Source organism: Equus quagga, chromosome 12, assembly GCF_021613505.1.
Source record: "Equus quagga isolate Etosha38 chromosome 12, UCLA_HA_Equagga_1.0, whole genome shotgun sequence".
In the NCBI taxonomy this organism is placed as follows: Eukaryota; Metazoa; Chordata; class Mammalia; order Perissodactyla; family Equidae; genus Equus; species Equus quagga.
In genome coordinates, this window is record NC_060278.1 from 105,917,830 (window position 1) to 105,934,046 (window position 16,217).

The 16,217-nt window shown below is 65.0% G+C and overlaps 1 protein-coding gene across 1 annotated transcript; it reads left to right on the top strand.

Annotated features, from left to right (window-relative positions):
* The first annotated feature begins 6 nt into the window (after positions 1-6).
* RBM38 (RNA binding motif protein 38) lies at positions 7-15,950 on the top strand. The gene is made up of 4 exons (XM_046680054.1): positions 7-398; positions 1,199-1,322; positions 1,753-1,807; positions 14,356-15,950. The coding sequence occupies exons 1-4, from the start codon at positions 162-164 to the stop codon at positions 14,657-14,659; spliced, it is 720 nt and encodes a 239-aa protein (XP_046536010.1). The 5' UTR covers positions 7-161; the 3' UTR covers positions 14,660-15,950.
* The last annotated feature ends 267 nt before the right edge of the window (positions 15,951-16,217 follow it).

Below are 16,217 nucleotides of genomic sequence, written 5' to 3' on the forward strand. Positions count from 1 at the left end.
AGCGCAGCGCAGCGCAGCGCGCGGTGCGCACGGCGGGAGCGGCCCGCGAGTGGACGGGCCCGGCGGCTGGCCCGGCGCCCCTGCTGCCCGCTCGCTCCCCGCCGCCCCCCCATGAGCGCAGCCCCGCGCGACCCGGGTCCCTAGGCGGCGGGGCGCCCCCCATGCTGCTGCAGCCCGCGCCGTGCGCCCCGAGCGCGGGCTTCCCGCGGCCCCCGGCCGCCCCCGGCGCCATGCACGGCTCGCAGAAGGACACCACATTCACCAAGATCTTCGTGGGCGGCCTGCCCTACCACACCACCGACGCCTCTCTCAGGAAGTACTTCGAGGGCTTCGGGGACATCGAGGAGGCCGTGGTCATCACCGACCGCCAGACGGGCAAGTCCCGCGGCTACGGCTTCGTAAGTGGCCCCGCGGCCGGGCGCGCACCCGCCCCGCGCTTATCGCGGCCCGGGGCGCTGAGTCAACGGCGGGCGCACGCCCAGCGCCCGGGGCGCCTCCGCCGCGCCGGCACCTGCTGCCCCCTCTTGGGCTCCGGCTCCGGGGCGGCGGCTCGAGCTCCAGCCGGTGCCGCCCGCGCCTCCCCTGGCCTGCCTCCCTGCCCCCACCCCGCGCCGGGTTAAAAAGCGGAGCCGCTGTGCTCAAGGAGGACTCCTAAGTTTGTGGAGAGGCTTTGGGGACAGGTGACTACTCTCGGGACTTCCTGGAGCAGCAAGAGGGCGAGGAGCGGAGGCTTCACCCTAGGCCGCTTCGGAGCCCTTCAGCAAGCCGCCCCGTATATTTCAGCAGCCCCCTCGCGCGCTGCAGATAAACGTCAACTTAAGTAAAAAGCGGCTCGAAGACAGCCTCCTACTTCCCTTCTAACTACGGTGTCCCCAAACCCCTCCCATGAGGAAATGCACGCCCCGCTGGCGGGCAGGCCCGGCTCGGGCCCCTGCCTCCCTTTTGGGGTGCCCCTCTCCCCTGGGGACTGTGTCTGTCCTTGAAGGCAAGGTTTCCCAGCGCTTCAACTTGGAGGGGGGAGCTGGAACCCCGGTGGCAGCTTTGTGGGAGGGCCCCAGGCCCGGTCAGAGGGGCCTTGGCCCAGCGCCCTGGGTAGCTGGCACCCCCGGTGGAGGGAAGTGAGCACCCTGTCCCAGGGCAGCGCCCTCTGCTCCCCCTACCCGCAAGCGAAGCCCCTGATGCCTCCTTGTTCCTCCAGGTGACTATGGCCGACAGGGCGGCAGCTGAGAGGGCTTGCAAAGACCCCAACCCCAACATCGACGGCCGCAAGGCCAACGTGAACCTGGCCTATCTGGGTGCCAAGCCGCGGAACCTCCAGCCGGGTGAGTCTGTGTTTCCCTTCCTGGCTCTTCTCGGTTGCTATATTCAGCGTCGGTATCTCGGTGACTGTGGGGTGGAAAAAGCTCCCCCCGTGCCCTGGCCCAGGAGTGGCAGTCGGCTATCATGTGCTCGCAGAGCCGTCACAGGGCAGTCATCCCTCAGCTCGGGGCTGGACCCCTTCTTCCAGCCGCGTGCGCTGGTGGGACAGGGTGTGGGGGGTGCCTCGAGCAGTTGTCAGCTGTCCTCGAGAGAGGAAGTTGGCCCCCGGAGGACGAACACCCGGGGCCCCTGGCCTGCTTCGGCTGAGCTTGGGGTTCACGTGGGGGTGGTCTGGGAGGGGAGGGGAAGCTGCTTCTCTTTGATTCAAGGTGTGGGGATGGGTGGTTTCGCTTCCCTGAGTGAGGCCGAGCCCCCCGCTGTCTCTCGTTTTAGGCTTTGCCATCGGCGTCCAGCAGCTGCACCCCACCTTGGTCCAGCGCACGTACGGGTGAGTGGACGTGGCTGGTGGGGGTGGGGGCAGACCAGGCCGAGAGGGCCGTGACCTTCCTGGGTCTCCCACTGTGGACACCCATGGGTGCAAGGGCGTCCTTCACTGCAGGACCGCCAACCAACCCAGCAGCCTCGCTGTGCTGTCTGCAGCCACCTTTCCATGTCTGAGAACCGGCACGTTCTCCAAGCTTCCAGAAACGTGATTGCCTTGTAGGGGTGGCCAGGGGGCGAGCTGAGAGGACTGGGGAAGGAGGATCGCATTTTCCCCCTGGCAGAGGCCACACCGCAGAGACGGGGAACCTGAGCTCTGGGGCCTGCTGCCTGGGTTCATATCCCAGCTTCCCCTTCCTAGTTGTGTGACCCCCAGCAGCTTACTGTGCCTCAGTTCCTCCCCTGTGAAATGGGGATGGTTGCTGCTCCTGGAGTTCTAGGAGTGGAGGTCTTAGGATGGGCACTCTGGAAGTGATTGCGACCTTCTTAGAGCTGGCCTAGGCTCTTCTTGGGACGCCCCCCCTGGCCTGCTCCGGTGCCCGGCAGATGGCGGCAGCAGGTCACTGCTGACCGGGGTTCCATGTCTGTGAAAGGGGCAGCAGGTGAGGCAGGATCAGGCCCAGATGTCCCAGGCCCCAGTGGGCGGGGCCTGCAGCCTTTTGTCTGACGTGCTCTGGGGCAGCGTGTCCCACTCTCCCCATCCGAAAAAGGCCTCCTCTCCCGCCTCTTATTTTTTTAACATCTAATAAGGCCTGGCAGCTGCTTGGGAAGGACAGACACACGCTTCAGGGGCCCAGGGAGCCTGCGTGCGCTCTGCTTCCCAGCCCCGTGGCTGACGTCGGCTGTGTGCCCCAGTGCAGGAGCGGTTGATGGGGGTAGAGGTCGTTCTGGGGGTGGAGAGGCAGTTAGGGAACAGGCCCCTCTTGTAGAATGTTAGCACTTCTGAAGCTAGCAGAGACCAAGTCCCAGGCCTCGATTTTGTGTGGCAGGTGTGTGTGTGTGTGTGTGTGTGCACCTGCCCTCGAGAGGCGCAGTTTAAGGAGCAGCTCGCTTTCTGGGGCACGTGGACCAGGGGCAGGAGCAGGGTGGGTAGCGGGGCTCGGGTGGACTGGGCTGGTCGGCCAGGTGACCGAGGAGCTGCAGTGTGCCCGCCATCCCGGGTGCTGGCCCGACAGGCAGCGTCTGTGGCGGCACAGTGGCTTCCGCATGGCTTGGTGGATATGTGCGAGCTCAGCTCCCAGTCTGTCCACCTGGGAGGGAGCCCCCAGGGCGCGGGGAGCAGGTGGTTCTGGGTTTCCCTCTCGCCCTGGGACCTGCTTCAGAGATGTCTGGAGCTGTCTTGGGAGGTGTTTGGGGATACCCCGGTCTCCAATCGTCACCCCAGGCTCTTCCTCTTTGGGACTCAGGCCGCCCCAGGAGAGTGAGCCTTGTTTTTCGTAGCCATGGCGCTGTTCCTCGGGTCTTCACCAGCTGCCGGGGGCAGGGGCCAGCTGCACAGAGGTTGGGCCATCCACCTCCAGTGCCAGCGGCTCTTTCAGGCGTAAAATGCGGCAGCACCTTCCCTGCCCACCGCTGGGCCCGGTTTGACCTGCGGTGCTGCCTCTGGGACGCCAGCGTCACTGTCCATGCTTGGCCACTGGAGCCTGTGGGCCTGGGTGTGAGTTCTGATTCTGCTGCTTACCAGCTGGTTCCGTTTGGCAAGTGACATCCTCTTCCTGAGCCTCTGGTTTCGTCCCCTGGAAAATAGGACTGATAACTTCCTAACCGAGGGTCTGTGCAGGGCTGGGTGCTCTGTGCTTTCCACGTTCTCTCTGTCCTCCCGGCAGCCCTCAGGGGTCAGGACTGATACTGTCCTTGCTTCACAGATGGGGAAACTGAGGCAAAGAAAGGTTAAAGAGAGATTAACACCCTGTCCAGGGCGGCCGAGGTGATGAGATTGGAACCTGGGTGGGCTGGCCCCAGAGCCCAGGCTCTCGGCCACTGCTCCCTGGGGCGGGTGGGCAGGAGGGGCGCCCCGGCCTTTCCCCTGCTGGTCCCCAGAGTGCCACCATGTGCGGGTCGTCAGAGTTGGTCACACATTTTACAGCTGTGTGCTCCCGACTTCAGGCGACAATGTTGTGTAACTAAGTCCGCCGGCTGGCGTTTAATCCCTGGGACGAGCCTCACTCTGGCTGCTGGTTGCCAGGGGGCGGAGACCCAGATGGCCGTGGGGTCGGGAGGGCCGGCCAGCTCAAGTCTCCGTGGCCAGGGCACCGAGGCCGCTCCCAGTCGCCCCCTCCCCACAGGCCTGCCTGGGCCCAGGCACGGGAGGGGCTCCTGGGGGTCCTGCCCGGAGGGGCCCGGGCCAGGCTGCTGGCCACAGAGCTGGGCCGTCAGCGTCCCTTTTGTCTCTGCAAACAATCAGCCAGGGCACGGGCCTGACTCAGCGCCCGGAACGTCAGGCCGGTGGCGGCAGGCAGCCTGGGTCTGGGAGTCCGTTAGCCCCCCTCCTGCCCGGCCCCTCTCCTGGAGCCGCTGCCCTCGTACGCCTAGGCAACTCCACTTTTGGTTGCGACCCCGCGCAGCCCTTGCCCGCCGGGTCGTGGACGTTGGCGTGGGAAGATTTGTAGGGGACTGTCACACTTATGCTTCTTGCTTGGATCCTCTTCCCTCAGTTGTCCTTGTTTTAAGTTGGACGGGGTCTTGCAGGACCTGCCTCGGCCTGTGTGTTTCTGTCATGTAACTGTGTGTGGGCCGAGGCCTGGGGTTTGGGGAGGCCAGGGGACAAGCGGCTCCATCGCGGTAGGAGACAGCTGCAGCCTAGGCCGCCCAGCTGAGCGGCTCTCTGCCAGCTGGGGGCCGGGCAGCCGCTGTGGGCTGCAGGCAAGGTCACGGCCGTGGGGAGAGGGCCCGTGTCCAGGCAGAGCCTCCTGGAAGGGGCCTCGTGGCGTCAGGGGGCGTCTGTCCTCGCCTGGGCCAGAGGCCTGCCAGGATCCAAGGTTTGTCCCGGGGCTGGCTGCACTTGGAGCCACTTCTTGGGTTATTTTTGAAGGGCCAGCTGCTCCTCTGGGCATAGCCCTCCCATGTTCTTAAGCGGGCCTTGGTCTGGGCTCCATGCCTGTTCGCTGTGAGCCCGCTCCGTGCCAGGCGTGGGGTCAGGCCCTGTGGGCCCAGACCACAGGACAGGGTCCTCAGGGCTGCCAGGTGGCCCCCACCCTCTGTGCTGGGCTCAAGGCCAGGCCCAGACCCTCCTCTCTGGGCTCATCCCTGGTCCGTGTCGGGGATGGTGCCCCTCGCAGGGCTGATGCGCACTGAGGGAGTGGCCATATGTGGAGCCCATCAGTCGGGGCGGGCGCATGGGAAGGCCCGGGATTTGTCGGTGACGCGTCTGTGCAGTCCCGTGATGGGGTCTGTTGTGTGGCTGCCTGTGTGGCCCCGGGGGAGGAGAAGCTTGCCTGAGGGCACACGGCGCGGGGCAGAGGCCTGAGCTGGGGCTCTGGCGCCCTGGTTCCTTCACGAGGCCCAGCCCCTCCCTCTGGTCAGCTCCTGGGCAAATCAGAGCCAGCCCTCGGGACTGACAAGGCCATGGGACCACCTCCCGGGCATGTGTGCACCCCGCTTGACCTGTAGCTTCCGGGACCCCTGTCCCCTCCGTGGGAAGGTCCTCGGTGCCCAGGTTGAGACCTGCCACCCTCGCCATCATCAGGTCATGGTCGTGTGCTCACGGAGGGTCTGAGCCGAGCCCCTGGGTCACACCAGGGCAGGAGGGGACAGGGAGTGGCAGGAAGATGTCCATGTTCTGCAAGGGCGGAGCACACGAGGCCAGGCAGGACCTATAGAGCATTTATTGAGCGCCTGCTGTGTGCCAGCCCTGTGCCCAAGGTACTCGGAATAAGGAAGACACGGTCGGCTCCCACCTCAGGGCACTTTCCGGCAGGGGAGCCCACCATTAGGAGCGGTCTGCACCGTGGGGCGCCATGGTGATGGCGCCCTGGCCGAGGCCGAGCGGTGCGCCTTGTGGTCGTAACACTGGGGAGATGGTCTGTGCGTGAGAGTGTTGGAGACGGACGCGCCAGGGCGTCCCCAAGTTAGCCCGCGTGAAGCACGGGGACATCTGACAAGGCCTGGTGCCTCGTTGGTCGCCACGTGCCGCGCGTCAGGCTCCTGGTTGTGGTGATGTGCTCGGCGCTGCGGGAGGGTGCACACGACCTCTCTACTGTTGCTGTAACTTTCTGAAATTTTTATCATTATTTCATGACATGAAGTAATAAAAATCAAGCCCGGGGATTTGCAGTGCCCTGGGGGGAGTTGGCATCATAGGGGCGGTCGGAGCTTTAGGGAGGTCAGTGAGGGGTCAGCGCCTTGGGGGGGTCAGTGCCTTGAGGGGTCAGCGCCTTGGGGGGTCAGCGCTGTCGAGGGGTCAGCACCGTAGGGGGTCAGCACCATGGGGGGTCAGCGCCGTGGGGGGTCAGCACTGTCAAGGGGTCAGTGCTATGGGGAGATCAGTGCTGTGGGGGCAGTCAGCACGGTGGGGAGGTCAGCATCGTGGGGAGTCAGTGCCGTCAGGGGGTCAGCACCATGGGTGCACGGCAGGAAGTGAGGTCAGAGCAGAGGCTGTGGGGTGGGCGGAAGCTGGTGCCCTCTCCCCCGGTGGTGTCACGTGCCGTGGCCTGTTTTTACTTTCAGGCTGTCTGGGGTGGCCCTGCCTGCCCCCACACCGTAGCTTCCTGTTTGGCAGCTCACTGGAGTGAGGCGGGGGCCGGCGTGTGGCCCCGGCAGGCGCCCTTGCACACCTGTTGTTTGTCCTCGTCTGGTATGACAGAAACCAGCCCTTGGGGCGTCTTGGGTCCCTCCCCAAGGACGAGTTCCTCACCCCGTCGCTACTGGCCCTCAGGAGGGGCCCTTCTGCTGGGCTGGAGAGCCTCGACCGGAAGCCCTGGGTGCAGGCGAGAGGCCTGACCTGGGGCTGGCACGGTGTCTCCATCCGCCCCTGGGGGACACGGAGCAGGGCATGCGGGCTGCTGGGCCCCCTTCACGCTGCAGTGGAGAGAGCACGAGGGGAGGAGTCTGGAGGCCCCTCTCGCGCATTGTCTCTGTGCCCCCTTTATCTCATGACTTTCCTCATTGAGCCTCAGTTTCCCCATCTGCTGTGTGGATGCGATGAGTGCCCTGCAGAGCACTGAGGGGCGTCCGGATCCTTTCCCAGCCCCTCCCACGTGGTGGAAGGAGGAAGCTGTGCGTTCATTCAGTCAGTTGGTTTGACAAATATTTGCTTGCTTTGTGCCAAGCTGGGGACGCTGTGGGGATGAAGGGAGACCCGGTCCCAGTTGACAGTTACAGAGCATCCTGCAGCAGCAGGGGACAAACAAAAAAGGGAACGATCAGGCCGTAGAGGGCAGCAGGAGCTGTGCAGGGAGAGGAGCTGGCCACAGGGGAGGCCGACAGGAGAGATGGGGGGAAGTGGGAGATGGGGGGGGTCAGGGCCCAGCAGGGGCCCTCGCCTCGTGTGGGGCCTGGTGGTCCCGGGTGGCATTCGGACGTTACTGTGAGTGACGTGGGGCTGTGAGTGGAGGAGGGCTCCGTCACTGGTGCCTTTGGAGCATCGTCTGCCTGCTGGGTGGGCCTGGACCACTGAGGCCAGGATGGAGGCCCCGGGAGGGGACCCAGAGGTGATCTGGGGCAAGGCTGTGGTGGCTGCCGAGACCAGCGCTGTGCTAGGAAGGGTGGGATTCTGAATATGTCTTAAGGAAGGTTTGAAAGAAAGAGGAGTCCAAGAAGGTTCCAGAGCTCTGGGCCTGCGCAGCGGAAGGTCGGGCTGGTCCTGGAGGTGAGGGCGGCCAGTGTTGGGTGCAGCCCTGGGGGAGGAGCAGCAGTTGGGGCATGGACAGGCTGCAGTGGAGATTCTGGGCCAGGACTGGCCTCATCCACGTCCCACGGCAGAGGTTTCACCTGCTGCGTCCCACTGCCCCGCACTTGCCTGTTAGCTCATGGCCCCACAGAGCCTGGATGTCCCCGCCTCTGGGGATTCCCGGGAGGCCCGCGGTGGCCTGGTTTCCTGCCTGCGCTGGTGGCCCACGTGCAGGCTCCTCCCCCAGCCGAGAGGCCTGAAGTCCTGCCCCCATCAGCCACGGGTGTCTGCAGCACAGTGGGCAAAACCTCCAGAGAGGAGAAAAAGTGAAAGGGGCTCATTTGCCTTTTTTATTTTTATTTTCGGGGGTGGCCTTGCGTTCAGAACGAGTCCTCCCGGGCGGCAGCTGACTCCTTTCTCGCTGGGAGTTCTGCTTCGAGTGTGCAGAGTGCGGGCGTCCGTCTCTGGGACGCCGGCTGCCCTTGGCTGTTGTCAGCACCCCCTTGCCTGCCAGGGAGCTCGTAGACCCTGCTGCTCGGAGCCCTGAGACCTCTGCCTTCCAAAGGGACATCCAGGGACCCAGTGAGGCTCTTCCAGGCTCTATGGCATCCTTCGTTTACAGATGGGGAAACTGAGGCCAGAGAGGGCTGAGGGACGTGGACAGGCATGGCCAGGATCTGAACTCTGGGTTCTCGCCCTGGACCCCTGGTCTCCTTTGGGCACGTCAGTTGGGGTGCCCCTGGGTGTCCTTGCTAACCCTGGGGGTGAGGGGTCTGAGCGGAGACGTTGGCCCATTCCCCTTTGAGCAGAGGGTGCTGGACGGCGGCCTGGGCTGCCCTGGCCCCCCGGGAGCTGGTCCAGGTGGGCTCAGCCTGAGCTGATGTCCCTCTGGGGTGGTCTGGCCCTTTTAGCCTGGCCAGCTGCAGCCCCCACCATGATCTGGGGGCTTGGGGCTTGCTTTGCTCCCCGAGCCGTCTCTCGGGCCTGTGCGCCCGTCTGCCTGGCTCCACCTCCTTCCGTCCCTCTGCCTGGGCTTTGCGGTGCAGTGGGGTTAGTTCTGGGAAACAGGAGCATCTCGTGTGGACGCCCTGGGGTCCCAGCAGAGGGGTGGAGGCTTTCTGAGGAGGGACAGGAAGCACGGAAACCAGGCCCTTGTGGCTCTGGGGCTTCTGGAGACGCTGCAAAGGAGGGAGGCGCTGGGTCCAGTTGCCACGGCTCTGTGTCCCCGGGGCAGAGATGGGCCTGTGGGGGACTATGCCGAGACAAGGGTGCGAGACCCCAACCCTGCAAGTCCCAGCAACGCCGGGCCAGGCAGGAGCCACGCTGGTGGGCCTTGGGTCACCCAGCCACTGAGCTGCGACCCCTGAACCTGACTGTCCGGCTGGCTGGTCCGTTTTCCCTCCCGGGCTCCCGGGCTGCCCTCCCTGGGGCTGGGGCTGAGGGCCCGATGAGAGGCACGGCCTTCCGTCTGTCCTGGCAGTGGGGGAGCTGTGCTTCCCCTCCCACGGGCCCCAGGACGGGGTCACTGGTGCTGCCGAGTTCTCTGGAGTGTGCCGAGCATTAAATCCACACGGCAGCCCCCCGGGTGGTCCCGGCCCACGCGGCAGTGCGAGGCTGCCAGGCACCTAGCAGGCAGCAGAGCCAGCCTTGGACTGAGGCCGGCAGGTTCTGCCTCCAGGGGTCCCAGCTGTGCCCTGCCGAGCAGAGCTGTGCCGGGCATCGGCCATTCCAGGCTGGGCCTCTTCCTCCGCCTTCTGAGGGGCTGCGACTCCTGGCCCAGGAAGCAGCGGTGACCCTGGGGGGGCTCCTTTGCCACCAGGTGCTGGCAAGGCTGGGGCCTGCCCGAGGCCCTCGGCACTCGACTGATGCTGTGCTGGGCCCTCGGGACCCAGCGGTCAAGGCCAGGTCCCTGCCCTCGTGGGGCTTACGTCCTCGGAGGGAGGACAGCAGAGCAGAAGGGAAGTGACAGGGCGGTTTGGGGCTGGGAGGAGGAAGTGGGGCTGGCGGTGGGCGGGGCGAGGGGCTGCCGGGGTTTGGCTTGGTTTGCTTTCTCACCGAGGAGCTCAGCGGGTTCCCGTGTGTGATGTGTGTGTGCACGTGTGTGTGTGTGCACGCCCCCAGCTCTGTGGTCACGAGAGCAGTGAGAAGTCCTCGTCCTTGCCCTTCTCCTGGGGGTTTGAGATGGGGTCTGGGCTTCAGCACGGTGCTGGACGGTGCTCCCCAGGGGGCCGGCCTGTGCGAAGGAGGATGTGAGCGGGGTCCCTGCCCTCCACCCCCCGAGCCAGTGGCACTCCCCACCCCGCCCCCAGTGGGACAACCGGAAGTGCCCAAGACGTGGCCCAGGGTCCCCTGGGGGCACAGCCGCCCCGGCTGAGAAGGCTGTTCCGGTGCAGGGTTTCGGTTCTCACAGCAAGCCGGCGGTCAGCCTCTGCGAGACCCATGTGCAGCCGAGGGGACTGAGACGCAGGGGCTCTGTCACCGTCTGAGTGCAGAGCGGAGGGGCGGACGGGGGCAACTGCCTGGGGCTCGGTCCCCCGCCTGCCGGGGCCCTGACTTCCTTCCCCTCCCCTGTCCTCGGGCCTCACGTGTGGCAGAACCCAGCGTCCGCCGCCCCTTCCTTCCGTCCTGACCCAGGTCTGGGCGCGCACCTGTCTGGGGCTGGTCTCTGTACACGCACTGGGTCCCTTGGTGGGGGCGGAATCACGGGGGGCTGCTGGCTCTTGGACGGGTGCGCATGGTACGGGGGCCGCTCTGCCATCTGGGCGGCCTCCTGGGGGCCCACGCTGACCCTGAGTTGGGCCTGGGGTCACAGGCCCCAGCCCGCAGCCAGTCCTTGTGGCCACAGGTCCCGGGCGGCAGATGGACAGGGGTCAGACTCTGCTTTGCCACTCCCTGGCTGTGTGATGGTGCAAGTCGCTTGGGCCTCTCTGAGCCTCAGTTTCTCTCTCTGGGAAACAGGGTAACAACAGCCCCTGTTTTGGGCTGTGGAAAGCTCCCTAAGTTCTTCCGGGCTTTCCACACACAGAATGGGGGTCAGAGCCCTCGGTGACAGGTGAATAGATGTAGACACAGTGTCCCCACAGGTCGGGGGACAGGGGAGTCCCCCTTCCTCCCCAACTGACAAAGTATTCGCCCTTGCTGTGTCCGACGTCCAAGCAGGGCGGCTCCAGGTGGTCCTGACCTGGCCTGGGGAGCGCTGGCTGCCTGGCGGGGCCTCAAGCGGGTCGTTTGTAAAGCGCAGGTCCTGCCGTGGACAGCGGGGCCCCGGCCTGGCCAGGGCTCTCGAGTGCGGGCGTGTCAGGACCCGGGGCCTGTCACACGGGTCCCGGACCAGCTGACATGCGTCTGTGGGGCCCCACATCGTTAGCGGATATGTCGGGGCATCTCAGGCAGGCCGCCCTGCCTGTGGTCTCCAAATAAGGACTGTTGCTGAGGTTGCAGGAGCCGAGTGTGGCTCGCGGGGCCCGGTGACGCCGTGGCATTGTGGACGCTGCACCAAGGCATGCATGCGTGCTTCATCGTGTCTCCTCACTTGTGTCCCGGCGGGGAAGGCCCTCATCTTTCTGCGAGGGCCCTGTGCCCAGCACCTTCCACAGCCAGGCCGTGGGCGAGGCGTGGGCGTCAGAGCAGAGCCCTCCCTGCTCACGGGAGATCCAGCAGGGGAGACGGCCGGGAACTCCAGCTCCATCAAGTTGCCACCTCCTCCGGGCAGCCCCCTCCCCTGGTTCCTTGCCCCCCCCCCCCCCCAGGAGTCCCGGCTCTGGCTCTGGGTTGGTGTGTTTGGGTGCCTGTCCCTCTCCTAGAATCCAGGCTCTGGGAGGCCAGGGGTTGTGTGGTCTCCTGGCTCTGAGACCTGCCGGCAGCTGAGAAGGCTGTCACAGCATGGGGGGCCGAGCGGGATTCATCCCAGGCCTGGCTCTGTTCAAGGCCCTGTTCCCACGGTGGGGGGGGGGAGGGGACAGCTGGACAGCAGGGGCTCCTGGAGGGGGAGCAGGAGCGAGGGTTCTGTGGCCAAGCCAGGGCGTGGGGTCCCTGGCGGAAGCTGCCTGGACCTCCTGACAGACAGGCGAAAGGTCAGCCGTGTGGGTGTGGGGCGCCGCCTGTGGCCAGCGTGGGTGTGTTGTCATGGCAACTGCTGGGCTGTGCTGTCTAGGAGGGCCAGCCGCCAGCTGTGGTCAGGGGGATGCGGTCTGGGGAACCAGGACCCCTCAGGCACGGGGCCTGGTGTGCCCCAGATTCTCACACCCCAGGGGTTTGCTGCCAGATCCCTGGGGCCCCAGTGCCAGTTGTCTGGCCGGCTCTGCCCCATGGGGGTTCCCCCAGCTCAGGAGGTGTTCCTTATGTGTATGCTTTTGTTGTGGTAAAGTGCACATAACCTAAAACCTACCATTTTAAGGCCTTAAGTATATTCACGAAGTTGTGCAGCCATCCCCACCATCTAGTTCAGAACCTTTTCATCGCCCCCAAAGGAGACCCGCCAGCACTCACTGTCCTTCCCCTCCCGGAAGCCCCGATGGGCTAACCACTTGCTGCCTCCTGGATCTGCCTCCTGCAGACGTTTCGTATCAGGGGAGCATCCCTTGTGTGGCCCTTTCTGCTTCTTCCGCGCAGCGTGATGTCCTCCTGGTTCGTCCATGTTGATGTCAGAGCCTCATCCCTTTTCGTGGCTGCGTAATATTCCCAAGTGTGGACACACCACACTTGGTTCTTCCATTCCTCAGTGGAGGGACACTTGGGTTGTGTGAACTCTCGGCTGTTGCAAATAGTGCTCTTCCTTCCTGATTATGCACATGAACCCATTTGCCTGGCAAAGATGTTCAGCCCCACGTGTGGTGCTCCCTCCACCCCCTCTGCCTTTTCTGTGCATCCAGAACAGCGCATGCTGCGAACTTGCCATGAGTTGACTCTCAGACCTGAAAATGGCAGTTTCACACAATTCAGCTCCACGCATCCCTAGCATGGGCGTAACACATTTGGTTTTTTTAGCATAAGCCGTATCACCATTTCCCATAAATATCTCAATTCTGCATAACAGCATCTCCGTTCCTCTGGGTTTTCTCCCGTTGGTGTGGAGGGGAGAAGCTTGGGGCTGAGCTCGGGCCTCCCCTGCTCGCTGCCGGGGGTGGCCCGGTCTGGAGGGACACTGGATGCTGCCCTGTCCCCTGTGGATGGCGCTCGAGGTGTCTGGTTTTTCACCGTTCCTATAGGTGCTGCTGTGGTCCCCTGAGCTCGTCTGTCTCTGTTCCGGAGCGAGGGCTCCTCGCATGCTAAGGGGACCTGGCTGGGGGAAGGGAGCACACACTCCCAGTGGCCAGCTGGCTGCCCAGTTGCTCCCCAAAGCTGCCCCAGCTTCTGCCCCTGCCAGTGTAGGGGAGCCTGGACGGAGAGCTTGCCTTTTTCTTTCAAAGCAGCTTCTCTTGGGAGCAGGGGCAGGGCCAGGAGCCTGGGCCCATCTTCTAGGGGCAGAAGGAAGCGGGGTCTCCATGTCGCCCCCAGGCAGCCCCGTCCTGTGCGACTCGTGCTGGTGGGAGAAGGGGAGGAGGAGGCGATGCTGGTGCTGACGGGTGTGGCGTCTGCCCGAGGACGGTGCTCTGGGCCCGACACTGAGCAGTGTCTTCTGTGCCGTGGGTGCTGCTGTTATACACGGGCGTGAGGCTCCGAGAGGCTCAGCCACTTGCCCGGGGCCACCCAGCAGTTGGTTAGCAGAGCAGACACACACCAATACTGCCTTCCTGAGCCTCAGTTTCCCCATCTTTGACATGCGGGCGTCCATCCCCACTGTGGAGGGCCGGTGCGCTGTAAGCGGTGCTTCCGTGATGGTTTTGCACGTTAGTCTGCAGCCTGGGACCAGCGTGGGGGCAGAGAGGTCCTGGAGTCCAGGCCCGCTGCCTTGTCACTGTGGGGACTTGAGGAAGCTGCTGACCCCTGAGCCTGTTTTCTGTTGTGAGATGTGATGACAGCGCGAAGGCTGACCTGAGGGCGCGTGGACCCATCCATACGCGGAAGGCATCCCTCCCGTGGCTCGGGCCTGGCCTCTTGGCCACCTGCTTCCCGGGCCCTCGCAGCCATGGAGCTGCGGCTGCGCGCTGGGCGGTGGTGAGAGGCCGGGGCTCTGGCTGGGGAGACAGACGCTGGATGAGAAAGCACGTAGGGTGTCACTTGGTGGGTGGCAGATGTGGGGATGGGGACGACATACGGGCCTCCCGGCCCCACGGCCTGGGCAGCCTCCACGGACCGTGCTCGGTGGGCCCTGCTGGGTGTGCTACTCCACTCTCGCCGTCTTAAAATGCTTAATTGTTTCAAACGTGGGCCGCAGATCATGGAGCCGGCCCGAGGTGGGTGGATGGATGTGGGGCCGGCTCTCCCGGAGGAGACCTTCGAGGACAGACTAGAAGGAGGGGAGGAGGGAGCCCTGTGGGTGGCGGACCAGCCAGAGCAGAGGCCGCGTGGGGGCCCGGCTGGTGCATGCAGGAGCCCCGTTGGTGTGTGTGGTGCATGCAGGAGCCCCGCTGGTGTGTGTGCTGTGTGCAGGAGCCGGTCTGGTGCACGCAGGGGCCCGTCGGGTGCGCGTGGGAGCCTGGTTGCGTTCTTGCCCCCATTTTGCAGATGAGGAATGGAGACTGGGGATGGGGCGTGGCCTCGCCTGGCTTCCTGCCGCTCCCCTCCAGCCTGCAGCCCGCAAGTGCCCCATTCTGCCTGCCGACCCTGACCCTCTGCTTGCCCCACAGGCTGACCCCCCACTACATCTACCCGCAAGCCATCGTCCAGCCCAGCGTGGTGATCCCGGCCGCCCCGGTGCCACCACTGTCCTCGCCCTACATCGAGTACACACCAGCCAGCCCCGCCTACGCCCAGTACCCGCCGGCCGCCTACGACCAGTACCCGTACGCCGCATCCCCCGCCACAGCCGCCAGCTTCGTGGGCTACAGCTACCCGGCCGCCATGCCCCAGGCCCTGTCGGCCGCCGCGCCCACAGCCACTGCCTTCGTGCAGTACCAGCCCCCGCAGCTGCAGCCCGACCGGATGCAGTGAGGCCGCTGGCCCACGTCGCGGCCACTGCGCTCTGGGTGTGCCCGTACCTGTGCCTCTGGAGACCCCGCGGGACCCCGCTGCACCCCGGGGACAGCCTGTAGTCCACGCCTCCTTGAGTCCAGGACCCGATGTGACTTGAGGGTGGACTTAGAGAGAAAGGAATGACCGAGGGCTACCTGAAGATGCACCCCAGCTCGTGCTCATCACCAGCCTGCTTCCTCCAGCTTCCCGGCCATCCCTGCACTGAGCTGCCCACGGGCCTGTCCCCCACAGCCCGGTGGGGCCTCCTCCACCGCCACTGACCCCGGCCACCCTTTGGGTGGCTCAGAAACTGCCCCTCAGCGATGCCTTACTCCAGGGAACCCAGGACCAGTGAAGGGAGTTGCCTATTTATTGTAGCTCCATCCGCACAAGCTGTGAAGGCGGCGGGAGGTGTGTCATTTCTGCGTGGCGGCCCCCCAGACCCGAGGGCCCAGAACCGTGAGGAGCCCGCCATGCCCTTGCCTGCCGGGGAAGCCCCGCAACTCTTTTCTTACCATCACAGTTTTGCTACTAAGGTGATTTCAGAATTTCAGTCTATTTTTTCAACGGAGATTGCCGCCATCAAGAATCCCGAGCCCATTTGTGACTTTGAGGAATCCCCTTTTGTCGACGGCTCTGCCCCAGGAGACGGTGACAGTGTTTCTGTATTTCACACATCTGTTGGCTCCCTGCAGGCGCCCTGGGAGGGTGGGCGTCTCTGGACAGAGCAGGAGGTCCCGCTCAGCGACAGTAAGTTGTCTTGGAAGCTTGTCCCCGCCCCTCTTTCCGCCACCTGGCGCCTCCCAGGGCAGGAGGGCATGGGGCCCCAGGGGATGCAGCTGTGGGCAGGACCACGGCGTCCAGGCCAGCTGGGTGGGGAGGCTCGGAGCACGATGGTGCGCTGCCCTCCGTCTTGGTGCCGCCTGTTGGGTGCCACCCCGAGCTGCCAGACCTGGGGCTCGGTGGAGAGGCGAGGCCGGGGGGCTCCGGGAGGGGGTGGTGGGGCCTGGGGAGTCTCCAGGAGGGCCGGCCCTGCTTGGAGGAGGCAGGGAGGGTGAGATGAGGGGTGGCCTGGCCGGGAGCGGGGCACTGGGGCTGTCCCTCCGGACCTACCTCAGGGAAGCGGGGCCTCTGGCTGCAGCCCGGCGAGCGCCTGGCGGTGCCCCTGGCACAGGCTCAGGGCCTGGGAGAAAAAGGTAGCTAATGTTATAATAATATTTTTATTAGGATGTTCTGATTATAAAAATAAAACCTGTTTTCTTTAAAGAAACAGTTCGTCTGTAGTTTTTCTCTCAAAGGGACGGTGGGCACCACGGTCACCCAGCCTCGGGCCCTCCTGCGGGCAGCCAGTGGTGATGGACAGCTGCTCCTCCAGTGCCGGCCCGCGCCGCCTCGGGCATCGAGTGGACGGCCACAAAGGAGGGAGGAAGGGACATCCTGCCCTGGGTGCCTCCCCCCCAGCGGGGCTGAGAACCCCCAGGATGGCAACTCAGCGTGGGCCCGGGATGCGCGCGGGGCAGGGCGTGGCGGGGAGATG

Coding starts and splice junctions, on each gene's coding strand:
- RBM38 (XM_046680054.1), top strand. CDS start 162: ATGCTGCTGCAGCCCGCGCCGTGCGCCCCGAGCGCGGGCTTCCCGCGG. Junction 1,323..1,752: donor GCCGCGGAACCTCCAGCCGG/GTGAGTCTGTGT, acceptor CTCTCGTTTTAG/GCTTTGCCATCGGCGTCCAG. Junction 1,808..14,355: donor TTGGTCCAGCGCACGTACGG/GTGAGTGGACGT, acceptor CTTGCCCCACAG/GCTGACCCCCCACTACATCT.